The sequence below is a fragment of the Bufo gargarizans genome, chromosome 2, assembly GCF_014858855.1.
Source record: "Bufo gargarizans isolate SCDJY-AF-19 chromosome 2, ASM1485885v1, whole genome shotgun sequence".
Lineage (NCBI taxonomy): Eukaryota > Metazoa > Chordata > Amphibia > Anura > Bufonidae > Bufo > Bufo gargarizans.
In genome coordinates this window covers 31993293-32010710 of record NC_058081.1, presented here as the reverse complement: position 1 = coordinate 32010710, position 17418 = coordinate 31993293, and the positions used below count along the sequence as shown (strand labels likewise).

At 44.6% G+C, this 17418-nt stretch overlaps 1 protein-coding gene across 1 annotated transcript in view; it reads right to left on the bottom strand.

Annotated features, from left to right (window-relative positions):
* Positions 1 to 17418, bottom strand: part of LOC122927156 (A.superbus venom factor 1-like) — a 503636-nt gene that overhangs the window by 349320 nt on the left and 136898 nt on the right. The window contains exons 10-12 of the mRNA XM_044278753.1: positions 2518 to 2633; positions 2141 to 2287; positions 1389 to 1595 (exon numbers count right to left, since the gene is read on the bottom strand). Of these exons, the coding sequence (XP_044134688.1) occupies positions 1389 to 1595; positions 2141 to 2287; positions 2518 to 2633 (470 nt within the window). The remainder of the gene's footprint in view (positions 1 to 1388; positions 1596 to 2140; positions 2288 to 2517; positions 2634 to 17418) is intronic.

Genomic DNA, 17418 nt, shown 5'->3' with positions numbered 1-17418 from the left:
TCTTTGAATGAGAAGGTGTGTCCAAACTTTTGGTCTGTACTGTATATAGCAATAGCACCACTCAATCAGTATTTGGCAGAAACAGGTATATAGCACCCCTTAATCAGTATTTGGCGGAAATAGGTATATGGCACCCCTCAATCAGTATTTGACGGAAACAGGTATATAGCACCCCTTAATCAGTATTTGGCGGAAACAGGTATATATCACCCCTTAATCAGCATTTGGCGGAAACAGGTATATGGCACCCCTCAATCAGTATTTTGTAGAAGCAGGTATATAGCACCCGTCAATCAGGATTTTGTGGAAGAAGGTATATAGCACCCCGTCAATCAGGATTTTGTGGAAGAAGGTATATCGTAGCCCTCAAGCAGTTTTTGGTGCGGCAACAGGTATATCACACCCATTGCAATTAGTTACTCCAATAGCGTTTGTCCCTCTATCTAGCTGCGGTATCACAGCAGAACAGCACACAACTGCTGCACAATACAAATACACTATAATTTAATTTCTATGTTAGAAAGTATATTATAAGTATATCACACCCATCTATATCACACCTTAGAAGGACTTTTGTGGCCCTATTATCTAGCGTTTGATGTCCATGAGTGTCCCTGCTCCAAAATGCAACCTCTCCCTACACTGGCAAAACACATAATGTAAAATGGCTGCCAGATTGGGCTCTATTATAGGGTTGGGGGTGTGTCCATGTGCTGAAATGTCTCAATTGGCTGTCCTGTCCCACCTGATGGATGTGTCATGGGTCAAAGTTCGGTGCTATGCAAACTAATATGGCGAGTGCGAATATCGCCATACGTTCGCATGTTCGGCGAATCCCGAATGCGTAAAGTTTGCCACGAAATGACCGCCGGTTGAACCTCAAGGCCATCTCTAGTCCTGATGACATCATGAAATTTGGGACTGTCCTGCCCATGTTAGTTCATTATCTTTAATGGAGTTGGTTTAGAACACCCATGATCAAATAGTATTTTAGGACATTTTAAGTTAATATAGGGACCTTCATCAATTAGCCAACGTGGAAGGTAGCTATTTAGAACATATCTCTCTCTCTCCTTCTCTCTCTCTCTCCTTCTCTCTCTCTCTCCTTCTCTCTCTCTCTCCTTCTCTCTCTCTCTTGTCCATGCAGCCCATTGATCTTAATTAGCACCATGCAATAATTCATTTCCCCTGGTTTGGCACAGCACTAGCTGCCAAATTCCACCACAGATTACATCTGATCAGTGTGGGTCCCAGAAACAAGATACTCTGCGATTCTCTTATTTTTGGGGAGTCCTCCAACAAAAAGCTATTGTTTAAAGCTCAGAACCCCTTTAGTGGCAACCAACAATTTATATGGTTTAAATGTAAAAAAAGACAAGGAAAATTACCACGTAGTTGAAATGGCTGATCTGGTTTTGAACTGCATTGTCATTGTTCCAGATAATAAAGTTGATTATTGCATTCTCTCCTGGTTTCAATTCCCCTCCTTTGACACTGAGATATAAGTAGTTGCCACCAGTGGATCTGTAGGCAGAGGCCACCATGGTGGCAGAAGCTTGCTTTTCCTTGGGTATCTTTTCATCTAATGTTGATACCTAGAAGGAGAGAGAAGACATAGACATCTACAATACAGTAGTAATAGAGTGCTTACTGTCTAATATAAAATATTCATAGTCACTACTAGCAGTATACAGAATTGGTTCATCTAAAGCTCTGTTGCACATAGCAGCCAAACTTACATGTGAAGAGAACTTAAATGCATCGAATCAACACTGTAGAACCATTAGGCTTTCCATCCATTAAAATGATATTCCAGAAATGTAATATTGATGGCGTATCCTCAGGGTAGGCCATCAATACCTGATCAGTGGCAATCAGCGGCTCCTGGTTTCTGCATTAACCACCTTTATCTACTACATGGTTGGTGAATCTGTGTAGTTCTGATGCCAACCTCCAGAGCCTGAGCTACTCTGGAACAGTTGATTGGCAGGGGTGTCAATCAGAAAATAAGTGATCAATTTTAATATCCTGAAATTTAACACCTCCACTAAGTACATATTACTAATGCAAGCTCATAATTTTCAAACATTCATGATTAGTATATTCCAAATGCAGACATGTACAAACATAGAAATATTACTGTTATCTGCAGCAGGTTCATGTCTGGGCGAGTGTTCAGAGTCAGCCGAGCGGTTCCATCTTCCAGAGTTGTTCCTCTGACATTTCCTGATTCTGCTACAACAGGGACACGATGAGCCGGAGACCCATCAGGATATATGACAAACACCTGAAATGAGACTCTTGTAAAAATTAATAAATAAAAAATAAGATAATGCCCCGGCCTATATAATCCTGTTATCTTTTTAATCTATCTTAGGCCAAAAAGAATATGTTCTCATGTAAATGATTTTTTTGCATTTTTATGCAGAAGATGAAGGTGCTAGAAAAAAAAATACAATATTATAAAAGAACACTAAAACAATAAAATATAATCAAACATGAAATCAGTGCACTGACCTTAAGATCGAATGGCATTCCGGGCTTGAAAAATGTTGATGTTTTTGTGTAGAGAATTTTATAGGGAGATTCCACAATGAAGATGTTATCCAGCTCATATTCCGCCATATCACTGCCTGTAAGAGAAGGAGCCGTGCATTATACTGTATTTACATGGCTATGATTAAAGGGGTTGTCCCATGAAAAATATTCTACACTTTCCAAACCTGCAGCCGGATCTGAAGACTTTGGCAATTAACATAGTAACATGGTTTAGAAGGCCAAAAAAAGCCCTCTGTCCATCCAGTTCAGCCTGTTATCCTGCAAGTTGATCCAGAGGAAGGCAAAAAAAAAACTGTGAGGTAGAAGACAATTTTCCCCACTTGAGGGGAATAAAAAATTCCTTCCCGACTCCAATCAGGCAATCAGAATAACTCCCTGGATCAGCGACCCCTCTCTAGTAGCTATAGCCTGTAATATTATTACACTCCAGAAATACATCCAGGCCCCTCCTGAACTCTTTCAGTGAACTCGCCATCACCACCTCCTCAGGCAGAGAGCTCCATAGTCTCACTGCTCGTACCGTAAAGAATCCTCTTCTATGTTTGTGTAGATGCCTTCTTTCCTCCAGACACAGAGGATGTCCTCTTGTCACAGTCATTTGTCCTGGGGATAAATAGATGATGGGGGCGATCTCTGTACCTGTCTCTCTGTCTCTGATATATTCATAGTTGTTAGATCTCCCCTCAGTTGTCTTTTTTCTAAAGAGAATAACCCTAATTTTGATAATCTTTCGGGGTACTGTAATTCCCTAATTTCCGAAATTACTTTAGTTGCCCTCCTCTGTACACTCTCCAGCTCTTCTATGTCTGCCTTGTTCACAGGAGCCCAGAACTGTACACAGTCCTCTATATGTGGTCTGACTAGTGTTTTGTAAAGTGGTAGGACTATGTTCTCATCACGGGCATCTATGCCCCTTTTGATGCAACCCATTATCTTATTGACCTTGGCAGCAGCTGCCTGACACTGGTTTCTACAGATTAGTTTGCTGTTCACTAAAATTAAATGTTATAAAAAAAAAAGTATAGTTGAGTTATTACATAAAATGTGTTAGTATAGAGCCACCTGCTGTTTGTTATTTTCTGGTTGAGAATTTGGTTTAGGGATTGGGAGGGGGAGGGGTGAGGCACCATTTCAATTTTCTCCTCAGGCAGCCAATAGGCTAGGTGCACCCCTGAGCCTCCTTGGTATATACAGACCCAGTTCTGTAGGTCCAGCGCTGTGTCTGTCTGTGTCACAGAGGCATTTAGTTCTTGTGGGTCCTGGGGGAGGAGGTTTCTTAAACTTACATCCTCCTCGTCTCTGCTAGCCTACAGGCAGCTACGCTTAACCTGCTCATCCTGGTGTCTTCTTATCAAAGTTAGTTACGTGTGTGTTTTTGGTTGGGGAAGAGGGCTGTGGGAGAGTCAAGCTGCATTTCCATGAGCCAATAATCGTCCAAATTATCGGGAGCCAACAATTATTCAGATTATCTGCGAACGGTCGTTCCCAACAATCTGCCCGTTTAAATGTGCTTAAATCCTGTCGTTCGTTCAGGCACCACCGATTATAATTTCCGGGCAGTAGGTTGTGTGGTCTAAACAGCAATTTGCTGCTCAGAAACCATGATTCTGTATGAGGACAAGTGATGACAATAGTGATCCCTCGTCCTCATACAGTGGAGGTGATCGCTGCATGTAAATGCATGGTCTCCTTCACTGAACGAGCAGACGACTGTCCTAAAGGAACGTTTCCTTCCCAACAATCGGCTGCAGAATCGTCCCGTGTAAATCCACCATTAGTTTGAGTTCAGTTTGACCTTGCTGTTACTGTTATCAATGGTGATGTTTCTGGGGGGCTTTGGTAGCTGGTAAACGTGCTGGTGGAGGGGGGCGGATAGTGCTGGGCACAGGGATGGTGATGGGCGGTCTGGGAGTGAGTTATATGGTCATTTATATTTTATAAATTCCGCATCTACGTGTAGATGCTATGGGTTTTTGTAGTGATCAGCAGCAGCCTGTAGACTGTGTACTACAACGCATTCAAAGATATAATGGGGGGGGGGGGAATCCATCTAAAGTTTCCCCTGGGGCCCATAGAACTCTACTGGCTAACAGCATATATGTGCCAGCCAGGGCCCGATTATGGGATAAGTAAAAGTGGCAACATCCTATCCCACCTAACCATACGTACATCATGAAGGAGGCTGTGATACCATTTAGGAGCTTACTGAATGTAATTTTATGTCAGTGGACTTCGATCCGAATTTCCGAAGTTCCCGTCATTGCACCCGCTAAATACAATGGAATGCGATTTGTGACAAGGTACTTTGTAACAAATTGAATTTGTTCTCCTAGTTTGGCGAGGCTGCCAAATCAATAAAAAAAAAAAAAAACTTTGCTCATCACTACCAGCTACATCTGATAGTAATAAATACTTAGATTTATACAACTTGCCATGTACATACCATATGACGTAGGTAAAACCTTTTGGGAAAAAAGGAGTGTAATCTGTCCATTCTGACTGTTCTTTTGAAGCCCACTTGTTTCTAGCTCAGAAATGTAATATAATGTGCAAAAGACCAGAAAAAGAAGAGTGAGCAAAGATGGGAGCAAATTTTGATCTTTCTTGGAAATATTTGATTATTTGGAACAGAGATGAACTAGTCGGTTCATAACTTAATTATTATACGTTTAGTAGAGTCCGCTGTCTTTAGCAGCTGTTACGGGCAGGAAAAGTCTTTCGTAAAATGTCTTTTGTACCCCACTGGATCAATTTTTCGGTGGCAGCAATGAAGCACCACCCCAGCAACAAGGCCACCTCCATCTCCTCCATGGACGCTCGCCTGTCCCACAAAAGCAGCAGGGCACATTGTCACTCCCACTTCCCCTCCTTTCTCTCACATGTGTCAAGTCAAGCATTGCCATGCCATATTGGAGCTGATCAACCTGGGCAAGAGTAGCCACACAGGCAAGCAGTTGATAAAGTACATCAAGCAGCAAACATCACATTGGCTGTTACTCTGCTGACTCCAACTGGGCAAGGTGGTCAGCAACAACAGCCGCAACATTGTGTCACAAGCCAGGCCTCCTCAGCAGGGAGCATGTGTTGTCTCAAGGTCAGGCAGTGGAAGCTCATTTGAGGCGCCAGTTGGGGGCTGAATCCCTTCAAAGAGACCACAAAGTTTGACAGCAGGGACAATTGTGGCATGGACAATGTCATCCCCCTCATATTTATCTCAGAACAAACGATGATAGAAGAACAGCTAACGCATCTTGCTGTCCGCCCAGTAGCAGTTGGGGACTCACAAGGAGAAACTCTCATAATGGTGGAGGATGAGGATGAAGAACTGCTACTGGAGAAGGAATCAGAGGTGGAGAAGCAGGAGGATAATGATGTCGATAGCACCCGCCAGGACACCCAATTGTCTCAGTGGGTAGGAAAGAACTGGCTTAAAGGGCATGTTAGCCAGAATGGCGAGCTGTATGCTTGCTTGCTTAAGCACTGACAGGTGTACAGGCGTATCGTTAACATCAAGCAGTCTGATGATTACTGGATAGCCATGCTTTTAGACCCTCGCTACCAAAGAAAAATGAGGGAATGTTTTCTACCTTTCGAAAGTGAGGCCAAATTATGTTATTACAAAGAAAACACTGTGTAAACAGCTGCCAGCATGTCTGAAAGGAAGGACCCTCTCTGCTTTCTACAGAGTCACCCACCTCCCTCCACAACAAGCAGCAGTAGCAGCAGCAGCCAGTTCAGTCTACTCAAAACATACTGGAGCAGATTTTTCATGTGCTGCTCAAGGCTGAGGCAAATCAGCATGCCGCAACCTCCTGCCTGAAAACCAGGTTCAGGTCTACCTGCAATCAGGTTTGTCTCTGGCAGACTGGAATAGTGGCCAAACTAGCACAGGATGCTGTTCTTCTTTCTTAATCAACCTACAGTGTCATCTTCAAAGCATCACTTTTGTCAAAATGTTTCAAGCCTGGATTTGGAAGGATTTTATTACTACCCCAGCTGAGGCTGATAAAAAGATCTGGACTTGTGTTGCTCATGGTGCCCCATTTAGCCACTGTTGCTGTTTGCCTGCCTGCCTTCATGCATACCGTCATGTTGCCTGACTACCATCATGTTCCATATGACTAATGCTGCCTCCATCATGCCACTGCCGCCATCATGCCGCTACTGCTACCTGCCTACTATCATGTTCTGTATGGCTGCTGCTGCCACCATCATGCCACTGACACCATTATGCCACTACTGTACCACATGTACCACATGACTGCTGCTGCCACTGCCTGGGATGCTGCTAATCCCCTACTGCCACCCAGTGGCGTGCCTAGGGTGTTTGGCACCCGGGGCGGGTCCTTTCTTTGGCAATTCCCCTCCCCCAATACTGGATCACATACTTCTTACATCCAGTGACATCTCCTGTCATGTAGACCTTCTCTTTCCTCTTCTCCTCCTTTAGACCACCATGACAAATTATTTTAGCCGCATCTCGTCTCTACAGAGTTTATAACGCAGACATGTTAGATTTCTAAATTTTTCCATCAACCTCCCCATCCTGGTGTCCCCACAGTGTCATTCTGCTTCCACCCTCAATATTGTGCCTGTTGTGTCCCCCAATGACCCAGGTACTATACTGCTGAAAAAATAGTGACCCCCCCAGTAGACATAATTGGGGTCATTTATCAAACTGGTGTAAGTTAGAACTGGATTTCCAAAAGCTGTCAAAAATGAAAGGTGGAATTTGATTGGTTGCTATGGGCAACTAAGCCAGTTCTACTTTACACCAGTTTGATAAATTACCCCAAATGTCCCTATAATGTCCACAGCAGCTATAATGTCCCCTACAGTGCCCCAGTAATAATAACACCCTATATTGTGCTCCAGGTAATAATCCCTGTATAGTGTCCCCAGATACAGTCCTGATCAAAAGTTTAAGACTAGAGTTGTACGGACACCGGGATGTTCGGGTTCGAGAAGTTCGGCCGAACTTCCCGAAAATGTTCGGGTTTGGGATCCGAACCCGATCCGAACTTCGTCCCGAACCCCATTGAAGTCAATGGGGACCCGAACTTTTCGCCACTAAAAAGGCTGTAAAACAGCCCAGGAAAGGGCTAGAGGGCTGCAAAAGGCAGCAACATGTAGGTAAATCCCCTGCAAACAAATGTGGATAGGGAAATGAATTAAAATAAAAATTAAATAAATAAAAATTAACCAAAATCAATTGGAGAGAGGTCCCATAGCAGAGAATCTGGCTACACGTCACCCACCACTGGAACAGTCCATTCTCAGATATTTAGGCCCAGCACCCAGGCAGAGGAGAGAGGTCCCGTAACAGAGAATCTGGCTTCATGTCAGCAGAGAATCAGTCTTCATGTCATAGCAGAGAATCAGGCTTCACGTCACCCACCACTGCAACAGTCCATTTTCGTACCCACCATATATCGCTGTAAATTCTGGCGGCTACTGGGACCTGAGGTAGTTGGTACACTAGGACGTGTGGATGTGGCAGAACGGCCACGTCCTCTCCCAGCACCAGAGGGTCCACTAACACCACCACGACCATGTCCACGTCCGCGTCCCTTACTAGATGTTTTCCTCATTGTTATCGTTCACCACGATATAGTGGGAATAACTGAGACATGGCTGGATGATAGCTATGACTGGGCGGTTAATGTACAAGGTTACAGTCTGTTTAGAAAGGATCGTCAAAACCGGAGAGGAGGAGGGGTCTGCCTCTATGTAAAGTCCGGTCTAAAGCCCACACTCCACGAAGATATAAATGAGGGACATGAACATGTGGAGTCACTGTGGGTAGAGATACATGGAGCTAAAAACAACAATAAATTACTAATAGGAGTTTACTATAAACCACCTAATATACCAGAGTCCACAGAAAATCTATTACTAAACGAGATAGACGAGGCGGCAAATCATAATGAGGTGGTTATTATGGGGGACTTCAACTACCCAGATATAGACTGGGAAACTGAAACTTGTATATCTCATAAAGGAAACAGGTTCTTGGCAATAACCAAAGACAATTACCTCTCCCAACTGGTTCAGGACCCGACTAGAGGGACGGCCATACTGGACTTAGTATTAACCAATAGGCCAGACAGAACAACAGACGTGCAGGTTGGGGGACACCTGGGAAATAGTGACCACAAAGTAATAACCTTCCAATTATCATTCAAAAGAGCGTTTCTACAGGGAGGAACAAAAATACCAAACTTCAAAAAAGCTAAATTTAGCCAACTAAGAGAGGCCATAGGCCTAACTAACTGGGACAAAGTCCTCAAAAATAAAAATACAGCCACAAAATGGCTGTATTTAATTACTGACAGAATTAGACTTGGAAATGCACAGTAGCGTGTGTGTGAAGTTATTCTGAATGACCCTATGTGCACCTTGAATATTATATACCCTTTTAGGGATAGATTTCAAATAGCTCTGATACAGCAGAAACCACTAAATTAGGAAATTGCTAAATTGGGAATTGTATTTCAACCCAGAACAAAAAATGTGCTTTTACGGACACTAAATAACTTGCCCAGCCAGAACAGTACAGCAGTAACGACAGATTTAGCGGGATATAAATTTGAGGCCTAGTATTTAGGCGCTGGGTGACAGGTATAGATTTACTGACGGAATTAGACTTGGAAATGCACAGTAGCGTGTGTGTGAAGTTATTCTGAATGACCCTATGTGCACTTTGAATATTATATACCCTTTTAGGGATAGATTTCAAATATCTCTGATACAGCAGAAACCACTAAATTAGGAAATTGCTAAATTGGGAATTGTATTTCAACCCAGAACAAAAAATGTGCTTTGACGGACACTAAATAACTTGCCCAGCCAGAACAGTACAGCAGTAATGACAGATTTAGCGGGATATAAATTTGAGGCCTAGTATTTAGGCGCTGGGTGACAGATATAGATTTACTGACGGAATTAGACTTGGAAATGCACAGTAGCGTGTGTGTGAAGTTATTCTGAATGACCCTATGTGCACCTTGAATATTATATACCCTTTTAGGGATAGATTTCAAATAGCTCTGATACAGCAGAAACCACTAAATTAGGAAATTGCTAAATTGGGAATTGTATTTCAACCCAGAACAAAAAATGTGCTTTGACGGACACTAAATAACTTGCCCAGCCAGAACAGTACAGCAGTAACGACAGATTTAGCGGGATATAAATTTGAGGCCTAGTATTTAGGCGCAGGGTGACAGGTATAGATTTGCTGACAGAATTAGACTGGGATATGGCCAAAAAATAACCACACTATTGCTGGTTAAATGCACTTGGTGTGACAGCTTGACCAACCACACTACTGAGGGTTAAATGCACTTGGTGACAGGTGCAGCTTGCCCCTGATGTAGTATATGGCCAAAAAATGAACAGACTATTGCTGGTTAAATGCACTTGGTGTGACAGCTTGACCAACCACACTACTGAGGGTTAAATGCACTTGGTGACGGGCGCAGCTTGCCCCTGATGTAGTATATGGCCAAAAAATGAACAGACTATTGCTGGTTAAATGCACTTGGTGTGACAGCTTGACCAACCACACTACTGAGGGTTAAATGCACTTGGTGACGGGCGCAGCTTGCCCCTGATGTAGTATATGGCCAAAAAATAAACAGACTATTGCTGGTTAAATGCACTTGGTGTGACAGCTTCACCCTGATGTATGCTTTAGCCAAAAAACAACCACACCATTGAGGGTTAAATGCACTTGGTGACGGGCGCAGCTTGCCCCTGATGTAGTATATGGCCAAAAAATAAACAGACTATTGCTGGTTAAATGCACTTGGTGTGACAGCTTCACCCTGATGTAGGCTTTAGCCAAAAAACAACCACACCATTGAGGGTTAAATGCACTTGGTGACAGGCGCAGCTTGCCCCTGATGTAGTATATGGCCAAAAAATAAACAGACTATTGCTGGTTAAATGCACTTGGTGTGACAGCTTCACCCTGATGTAGGCTTTAGCCAAAAAACAACCACACCATTGAGGGTTAAATGCACTTGGTGACAGGCGCAGCTTGCCCCTGATGTAGTATATGGCCAAAAAATAAACAGACTATTGCTGGTTAAATGCACTTGGTGTGACAGCTTCACCCTGATGTATGCTTTAGCCAAAAAACAACCACACCATTGAGGGTTAAATGCACTTGGTCGCAGCTTGTGCTGGCGCACCACAAGACACAAAATGGCCGCCGATCACCCCAGAAAAAAGTGACTGACAAACGGTCTGGGCAGCCTAAAAACTGTGAGCAATTGAGTATCAGCAGCTCAATGACCCACAGCTGCAGATCGATCAATAATCAAGTCCTTTGGAGGAGTTAATCTGCCTAATCTCGCCCTACTGTCGCAGCCGCAACCTCTCCCTACGCTAATCAGAACAGAGTGACGGGCGGCGCTATGTGACTCCAGCTTAAATAGAGGCTGGGTCACATGGTGCTCTGGCCAATCACAGCCATGCCAATAGTAGGCATGGCTGTGATGGCCTCTTGGGGCAAGTAGTATGACGCTTGTTGATTGGCTGCTTTGCAGCCTTTCAAAAAGCGCCAAGAAAGCGTCACAAAAGCGCCAAGAAAGCAACGAACACCGAACCCGAACCCGGAATTTTACGAAAATGTCCGGGTTCGGGTCCATGTCACGGACACCCCAAAATTCGGTACGAACCCGAACTATACAGTTCGAGTTTGCTCATCCCTATTTAAGACCACTTGAAAAATAACAAAAAATCCTATTTAGCATGGCTGGATCTTAACAAGGTTCCAAGTCGAGCTTCAAAATGCAACAAGAAGAAATGAGAGTGAGACAAAACATTTTTTGAGCATTCAATTAATTGAAAATAACGATTAAACTGAAACAGGCTGTTTTTCAGCTGATCCAAATTTTAGGACCACATGCCTTTAAAAGGCCAAATCTGTGCAAAGATGTGGATTCATTGTCATTTTCTGTCAGGTAGTCACACGTTGTGATGGCAAAGGCAAAAAAACTCTCCCTTTTTGAACGTGGTCGGGTTGTTGAACTGCATAAGCAGGGTCTCTCACAGCGTGCCATCGCTGCTGAGGTGGGACGCAGTAAGGCTACTTTCACACTAGCGTTCATGGGTCCGTTCGTGAGCTCCGTTTGAAGGAGCTCACGAGCGGACCCAAACGCCTCCGTCCAGCCCTGATGCAGTCTGAATGGAGCTGATCCGCTCAGACTGCATCAGTCTGGCGGCGTTCAGTCTCCGCTCCGCTCGCCTCCGCACGGACAGGCGGACAGCTGAACGCTGCTTGCAGCGTTCAGCTGTCCGCCTGGCCGTGCGGAGGCGAGCGGATCCGTTCAGACTTACAATGTAAGTCAATGGGAACGGATCCGCTTGAAGATGTCACCATATGGCTCAATCTTCAAGCGGATCCGTCCCCCATTGACTTTACATTGAAAGTCTGAACGGATCCGCTCAGGCTGCTTTCACACTTAGAATTTTTTCTAAGTTATTAACGCAGACGGATCCGTACTGAACGGAGCCTCCGTCTGCATTAATATGATCGGATCCGTTCAGAACGGATCCGATCAAGCGCAAGTGTGAAAGTAGCCTAAGACAGTTATTTGGAATTTCTTAAATGATCCTGAGGGTTATGGAACAAAAAAGTCAAGTGGAAGACCCAAAAAAATTTCTTCAGCACTGAGCCGGAGGATCCAATTGGCTGTCCGTCAAGACACTGGATGATCCTCGACCCAAATTAAGGCCTTTACTGGTGCTGACTGCAGCCTCATAACCATCAGACGGCATCTGAGACTGAAGAGCTTCAAAAACAAAAAAACCTCTTCAAAGACTTGTCTCCTTGAACGCCACAGAACTGCTCGTTTGGACTTTGCAAGAGAGCACCAAACATGGGACATTCAAAGGTGGAAGAAAGTTTTGTTCTCTGATGAGAAAAAATGTAACCTTGACGGTCCTGATGGTTTCCAATGTTGCTGGCATGACAAGCAGATCCGACATGAGATGTTTTCTACGTGCCACAGTGGAGGGGGCGGCATAATGGTCTCGGGTGCTTTTTCCTTCAGTGGAACAATGGAGCTTCAGGAAGTGCAGGGGCGTCAAACGGCCGCTGGCTATGTCCAGATGTTGCAGAGAGCATTCCTCATGACTGAGGGCCCTCTTCTGTGTGGTAGCGACTGGGTTTTTCAACAGGACAACGCTACAGTACACAATGCCCGCAGGACAAGGGACTTCTTCTAGGAGAATAACATCACTCTTTTGGTTCATCCTGCGTGTTCCCCTGATCTAAATCCAATTGGGAACCTTTGGGGATGGATGGCAAGGGAAGTTTACAAAAATGGACAACAGTTCCAGACAGTAGATGGCCTTCGTGCAGCCGTCTTTACCACTTGGAGAAATGTTCCCACTCACCTCATGGAAACGCTTGCATCAAGCATGCCAAAACAAATTTTTTAAGTGATAAACAATAACGGCGGAGCTACTCATTACTGGGTTCATGTTTGGAAGTTGGATTTCTGTTTTGGGGGGGTTTAGTTTTTTTTTGGAGGTGTGGTCCTAAACTTTTGATCAGCTGAAAAACAGCCTGTTTCCGTTTATTTGTTGTGTTCATAAAATTGAATGCTCAAAAAATGTTTTGTCTCACTCCCATTTCTTCTTGTTGCATGTTGAAGCTCTACTTGGAACCTTGTTAAGATCCAACCATGCTAAATATGATTTTTTGCCATTTTTCAAGTGGTCCTAAACTTTTGATCAGGACTATATTATAGAATTGCCCCTACAGTGCCTCCCCAATAGCAACGCCCCCATACTGCCCCCACACAATAATTTCCCCCACATTGCCCCATAAAGTAATTTACCCCACACTGCCACCATGCAGTAATTTCCCCCACACTGCCACCATGCAGTAATTTCCCACACACTGCCTCCATATAGTAATTTTCCCCACACTGCCCCAATATAGTAATTTGCCCCACACTGCCGCATATAGTAATTTTCCCCACACTGCCCCAATATAGTAATTTGCCCCACACTGCCGCATATAGTAATTTTCCCCACACTGCCCCAATATAGTAATTTGCCCCACACTGCCGCATATAGTAATTTCCCCCACACTGCCCCCATACAGTAGTTTCCCTCACACTGCCCCCCACAGTAATGTCCCCCACACTGCCCCATACAGTAATTTCCCCTACACTGTCCCCATACAGTAGTGTCCCCCACACTGCCCCCACACAGAAGTGTCCCCCACACAGTAATTTCCCCCACACTGCCCCATATAGTAATTTGCCCCACACAGTAGTTTCCCCCTCACTGCCCCCACACAGTAATTCCCCCAACACTGCCCCGTACAGTAGTGTCCCCCACACTGCACCCAAACAGAAGTTCCCCACACAGTAATTTCCCCCACCCTGCCCCCACACAGTAATTTTTCCCACACAGTAATTTCCCCCACACTGCCCCTATATAGTAATTTGCCCCACACAGTAGTTTCCCCCACACTGCCCTCACACAGTAATTTGCCCCACACTGCCCCCATACAGAAATTTCCCCCACACTGCCCCATATAGTAATTTGCCCCACACAGTAGTTTCCCCCTCACTGCCCCCACACAGTAATTCCCCCAACACTGCCCCGTACAGTAGTGTCCCCCACACTGCCCCCAAACACAAGTGTCCCCCACACAGTAATTTTCCCCACCCTGCCCCCCCCACAGTAATTTTTCCCACACAGTAAATTCCCCCACACTGCCCCTATATAGTAATTTGCCCCACACAGTAGTTTCCCCCACACTGCCCTCACACAGTAATTTGCCCCACACTGCCCCCATACAGAAATTTCCCCCACACTGCCCTCATACAGTAGTGTCCCCCACACTGCCCCCACACAGAAGTGTTCCCCACACAGTAATTTCCCCCCACTGCCCCCACACCATAATTTCCCACTCTCAGTAATTTCCCCCCCACTGCCCATATAGTAATTTGCCCACACAGTAGTTTCCCCCACACTGCCCCCACACAGTAATTTTCTAAACACTTCCCCCATACAGTAATTTCCCCCACACTGCCCCCATATAGTAGTCTCCCCCACACTGCCCCCACACAGAAATGTCCCCCACAGTAGTTTCCCCTACACTGCTTCCACACAGTAATTTCCCATATTCCCCACACCGTTATTTCCCCCACATTGCAATTTGCCCCACACAGTAGTGTCCCCCACATTGCGCCATATAGTAATTTGCCCCCACATAGTAAACCCTCCCATAATTATTGCCCCCACATAGTAATCCCTCCATAATAATTTGCCCCCACACAGTATCCCACCTTAATATTTTTCCCCCACATGTCCTCCTGTGTCACCCAAAGTTGGCATATAAAATAAAAAGTAACAAAAATAAAAAAAATAAAAGCTTAATATTCACCTATGTCCAGGCGCTTGCTCCCAAAGGAAGGCGCGTATACTTCACTGTGCTGCTGCGTCCCATCACAGGTGTGCGTGATGACGTCATCGCACACGCCTGCGCCGGGATTTCACTACGACATAGGCCTCAGGCCTACTAGGAAGCGCTCATTGCTTCTGATCCTGGCACCCCCGTCAGAGCTCTCATCCGGGGCGAACCACCCCCCGCCCCCCTTGGCATGCAACTGCTTCCACCACAATTAATGCTATGCATCCTCCACTAGTACCACCCATAGACAGCCTATCTACTGCCTTGTATGTTCTATGCTATACTACTTCTGCTGCCACTACTATTGCGTCCACATGCCTCTAAAACCCCACCCTTTCCACATCAACACTGCACTGCTGCTTCTCCTAATTGAAAGATAATTTTTCTTGGCTCCTTCAACAAGTCACTTTTTTTTTCCTGATGATTAACACTTGTGCATGTTGTATAGTCAAGCATTCTGACCCAATCCAGGCATACTTTTTGCAAGATTTGTCCCCCAACAATCCACTGCTTTATGTTTTTGTTTTTTTTCATCCCATAACACAGTCTGCTTGTAAACACCATCTGCTCCCGATAATGGACAATTTTTGGAAGCTTTGAATATGAAAAACCATAACACATGTGCCAGCATGGTGTACTTTTAAATGCTATTCATTAACACTGTCAAACATATGTGTACCCACAGGTATGTATGTCAGTGTCACTCTGACATGATTTACAGATGTAGCATCGTTAGCGCTCCTCTTTCTTGCATATAGTTACAAACTAAACACAATTTTCTCTTCTTCACAATAGCAATACATGACACGGCCAGTAGATGGTAGTGTTGAGCCAAATCTGTAGTAATGTACTTTAACTGGATGTACTGTCTACAGTGGAGGGGGTGTACAACGTTGCAGCGCTTCCCTATTTCCTATGCTTTTCCCCGCGGTCAGAGCTCCAATTATCTCCAGTGTTGAGGGAGCCGCTTTATCCCGGATACCCTCACTCGAGCCTCCCCGCTCTGGATATAACCCTTACCCGTTTTGCTATCATCATGATGTATTATTTAGTATCGGCATTATTTTAAGATTAAGAAAGAGGGTAATACTTGCAAGGATGGAAGAGGACAAGCTGTGGCTCTGCTGATTGCAATTTCACTGCCTAATTACAATAGTATAATGCACTTCAGATGAAAGCCTGTAATAAATGCCTATGGTTCCTGAGGCTGTGTATTTATTAAGAGCTCAAGCGGCAATAAGTGACCTTTCCCTGACATCTGAGTTGTCACAATGCTAATGTCAAGTTCTGCAGGGCTGGAAGAGTCTGTGCTATTGAATCCTCCTAATGGAGTAGGCATGGCTCCTCGTCCTCGGCAATGACAGGCGCTGTTCATATCCTGTAGGAAGTAAGTATTATTGCTACAATGTACTTATGCAACCTGATCTCCTTTGAAAATGATAAACTGGATACAAAGTAGTACAAGGTCATGGCTTGCAGAGCAGCTGACAGATGTAGCAGAGCTGCAGCGAATCGAGTGACTATGTAAAAGTGTAAAGGACAAACTCAGCTTGGTGACCTCTGTCAGCTTTGGTACTTTCAAAAGCAGAACAGCCCCCCCCCCCCCCTTATGTTAAACTGTTCTACGAAATGCGTGAGCGTAAAATAAAAAAGCCCTATGCGATATAGAGACATAGTCCGGGGAGGCCCCTGGAAATGGAGCCGCCTGAGCCTTTTTATTAAAACAAACATATACAGCGCCTCATCTCCAGCCTCAACTAGATTGATAAATTACTCCGCTCAACTACTTTGATATTGAGCCAAACAAAACTCAATATTTATGGTCCTGATTCTGTAGTTTACAGAAACACCCCATATGTAGTCGTAAACTGCTGTATGGGCACACGGCAGGGCGCAGAAGGAAAGGAATGGCATACGGTTTTTAGAAGGCAGATTTTAATAGACAGTGTTTTTTTTGACACCATGTCCCATTTGAAGCCCCCTGATGCACCCCTAGAGTAGAAACTCCATAAACATGACCCTATCTAAGAAACTGCACCCCTCAGGGTATTCAAAACTGATTTTACAAACGCCGTTAACTCTTTAGGTGTTCCACAAGAATTAATGGAAAATAGAGATACAATTTCAAAATTTCACTTTTTTGGCAGATTTTCCATTTTAATATTTTTTTTCCAGTTACAAAGCAAGGGTTAACAGCCAAACAAAATGCAATATTTATGGCCCTGATTCTGTAGTTTACAGAAACACCCCATATGTGGTCATAAACTGCTGTACGGGCACACGGCAGGGCGCAGAAGGAAAGGAATGCCATACGGTTTTTGGAAGGCAGATTTGGCTAGACTGGTTTTTTTTTACACCATGTCCCATTTGAAGCCCCCTTGTGGCACCCCTAGAGTAGAAAATCCCCAAAAGTG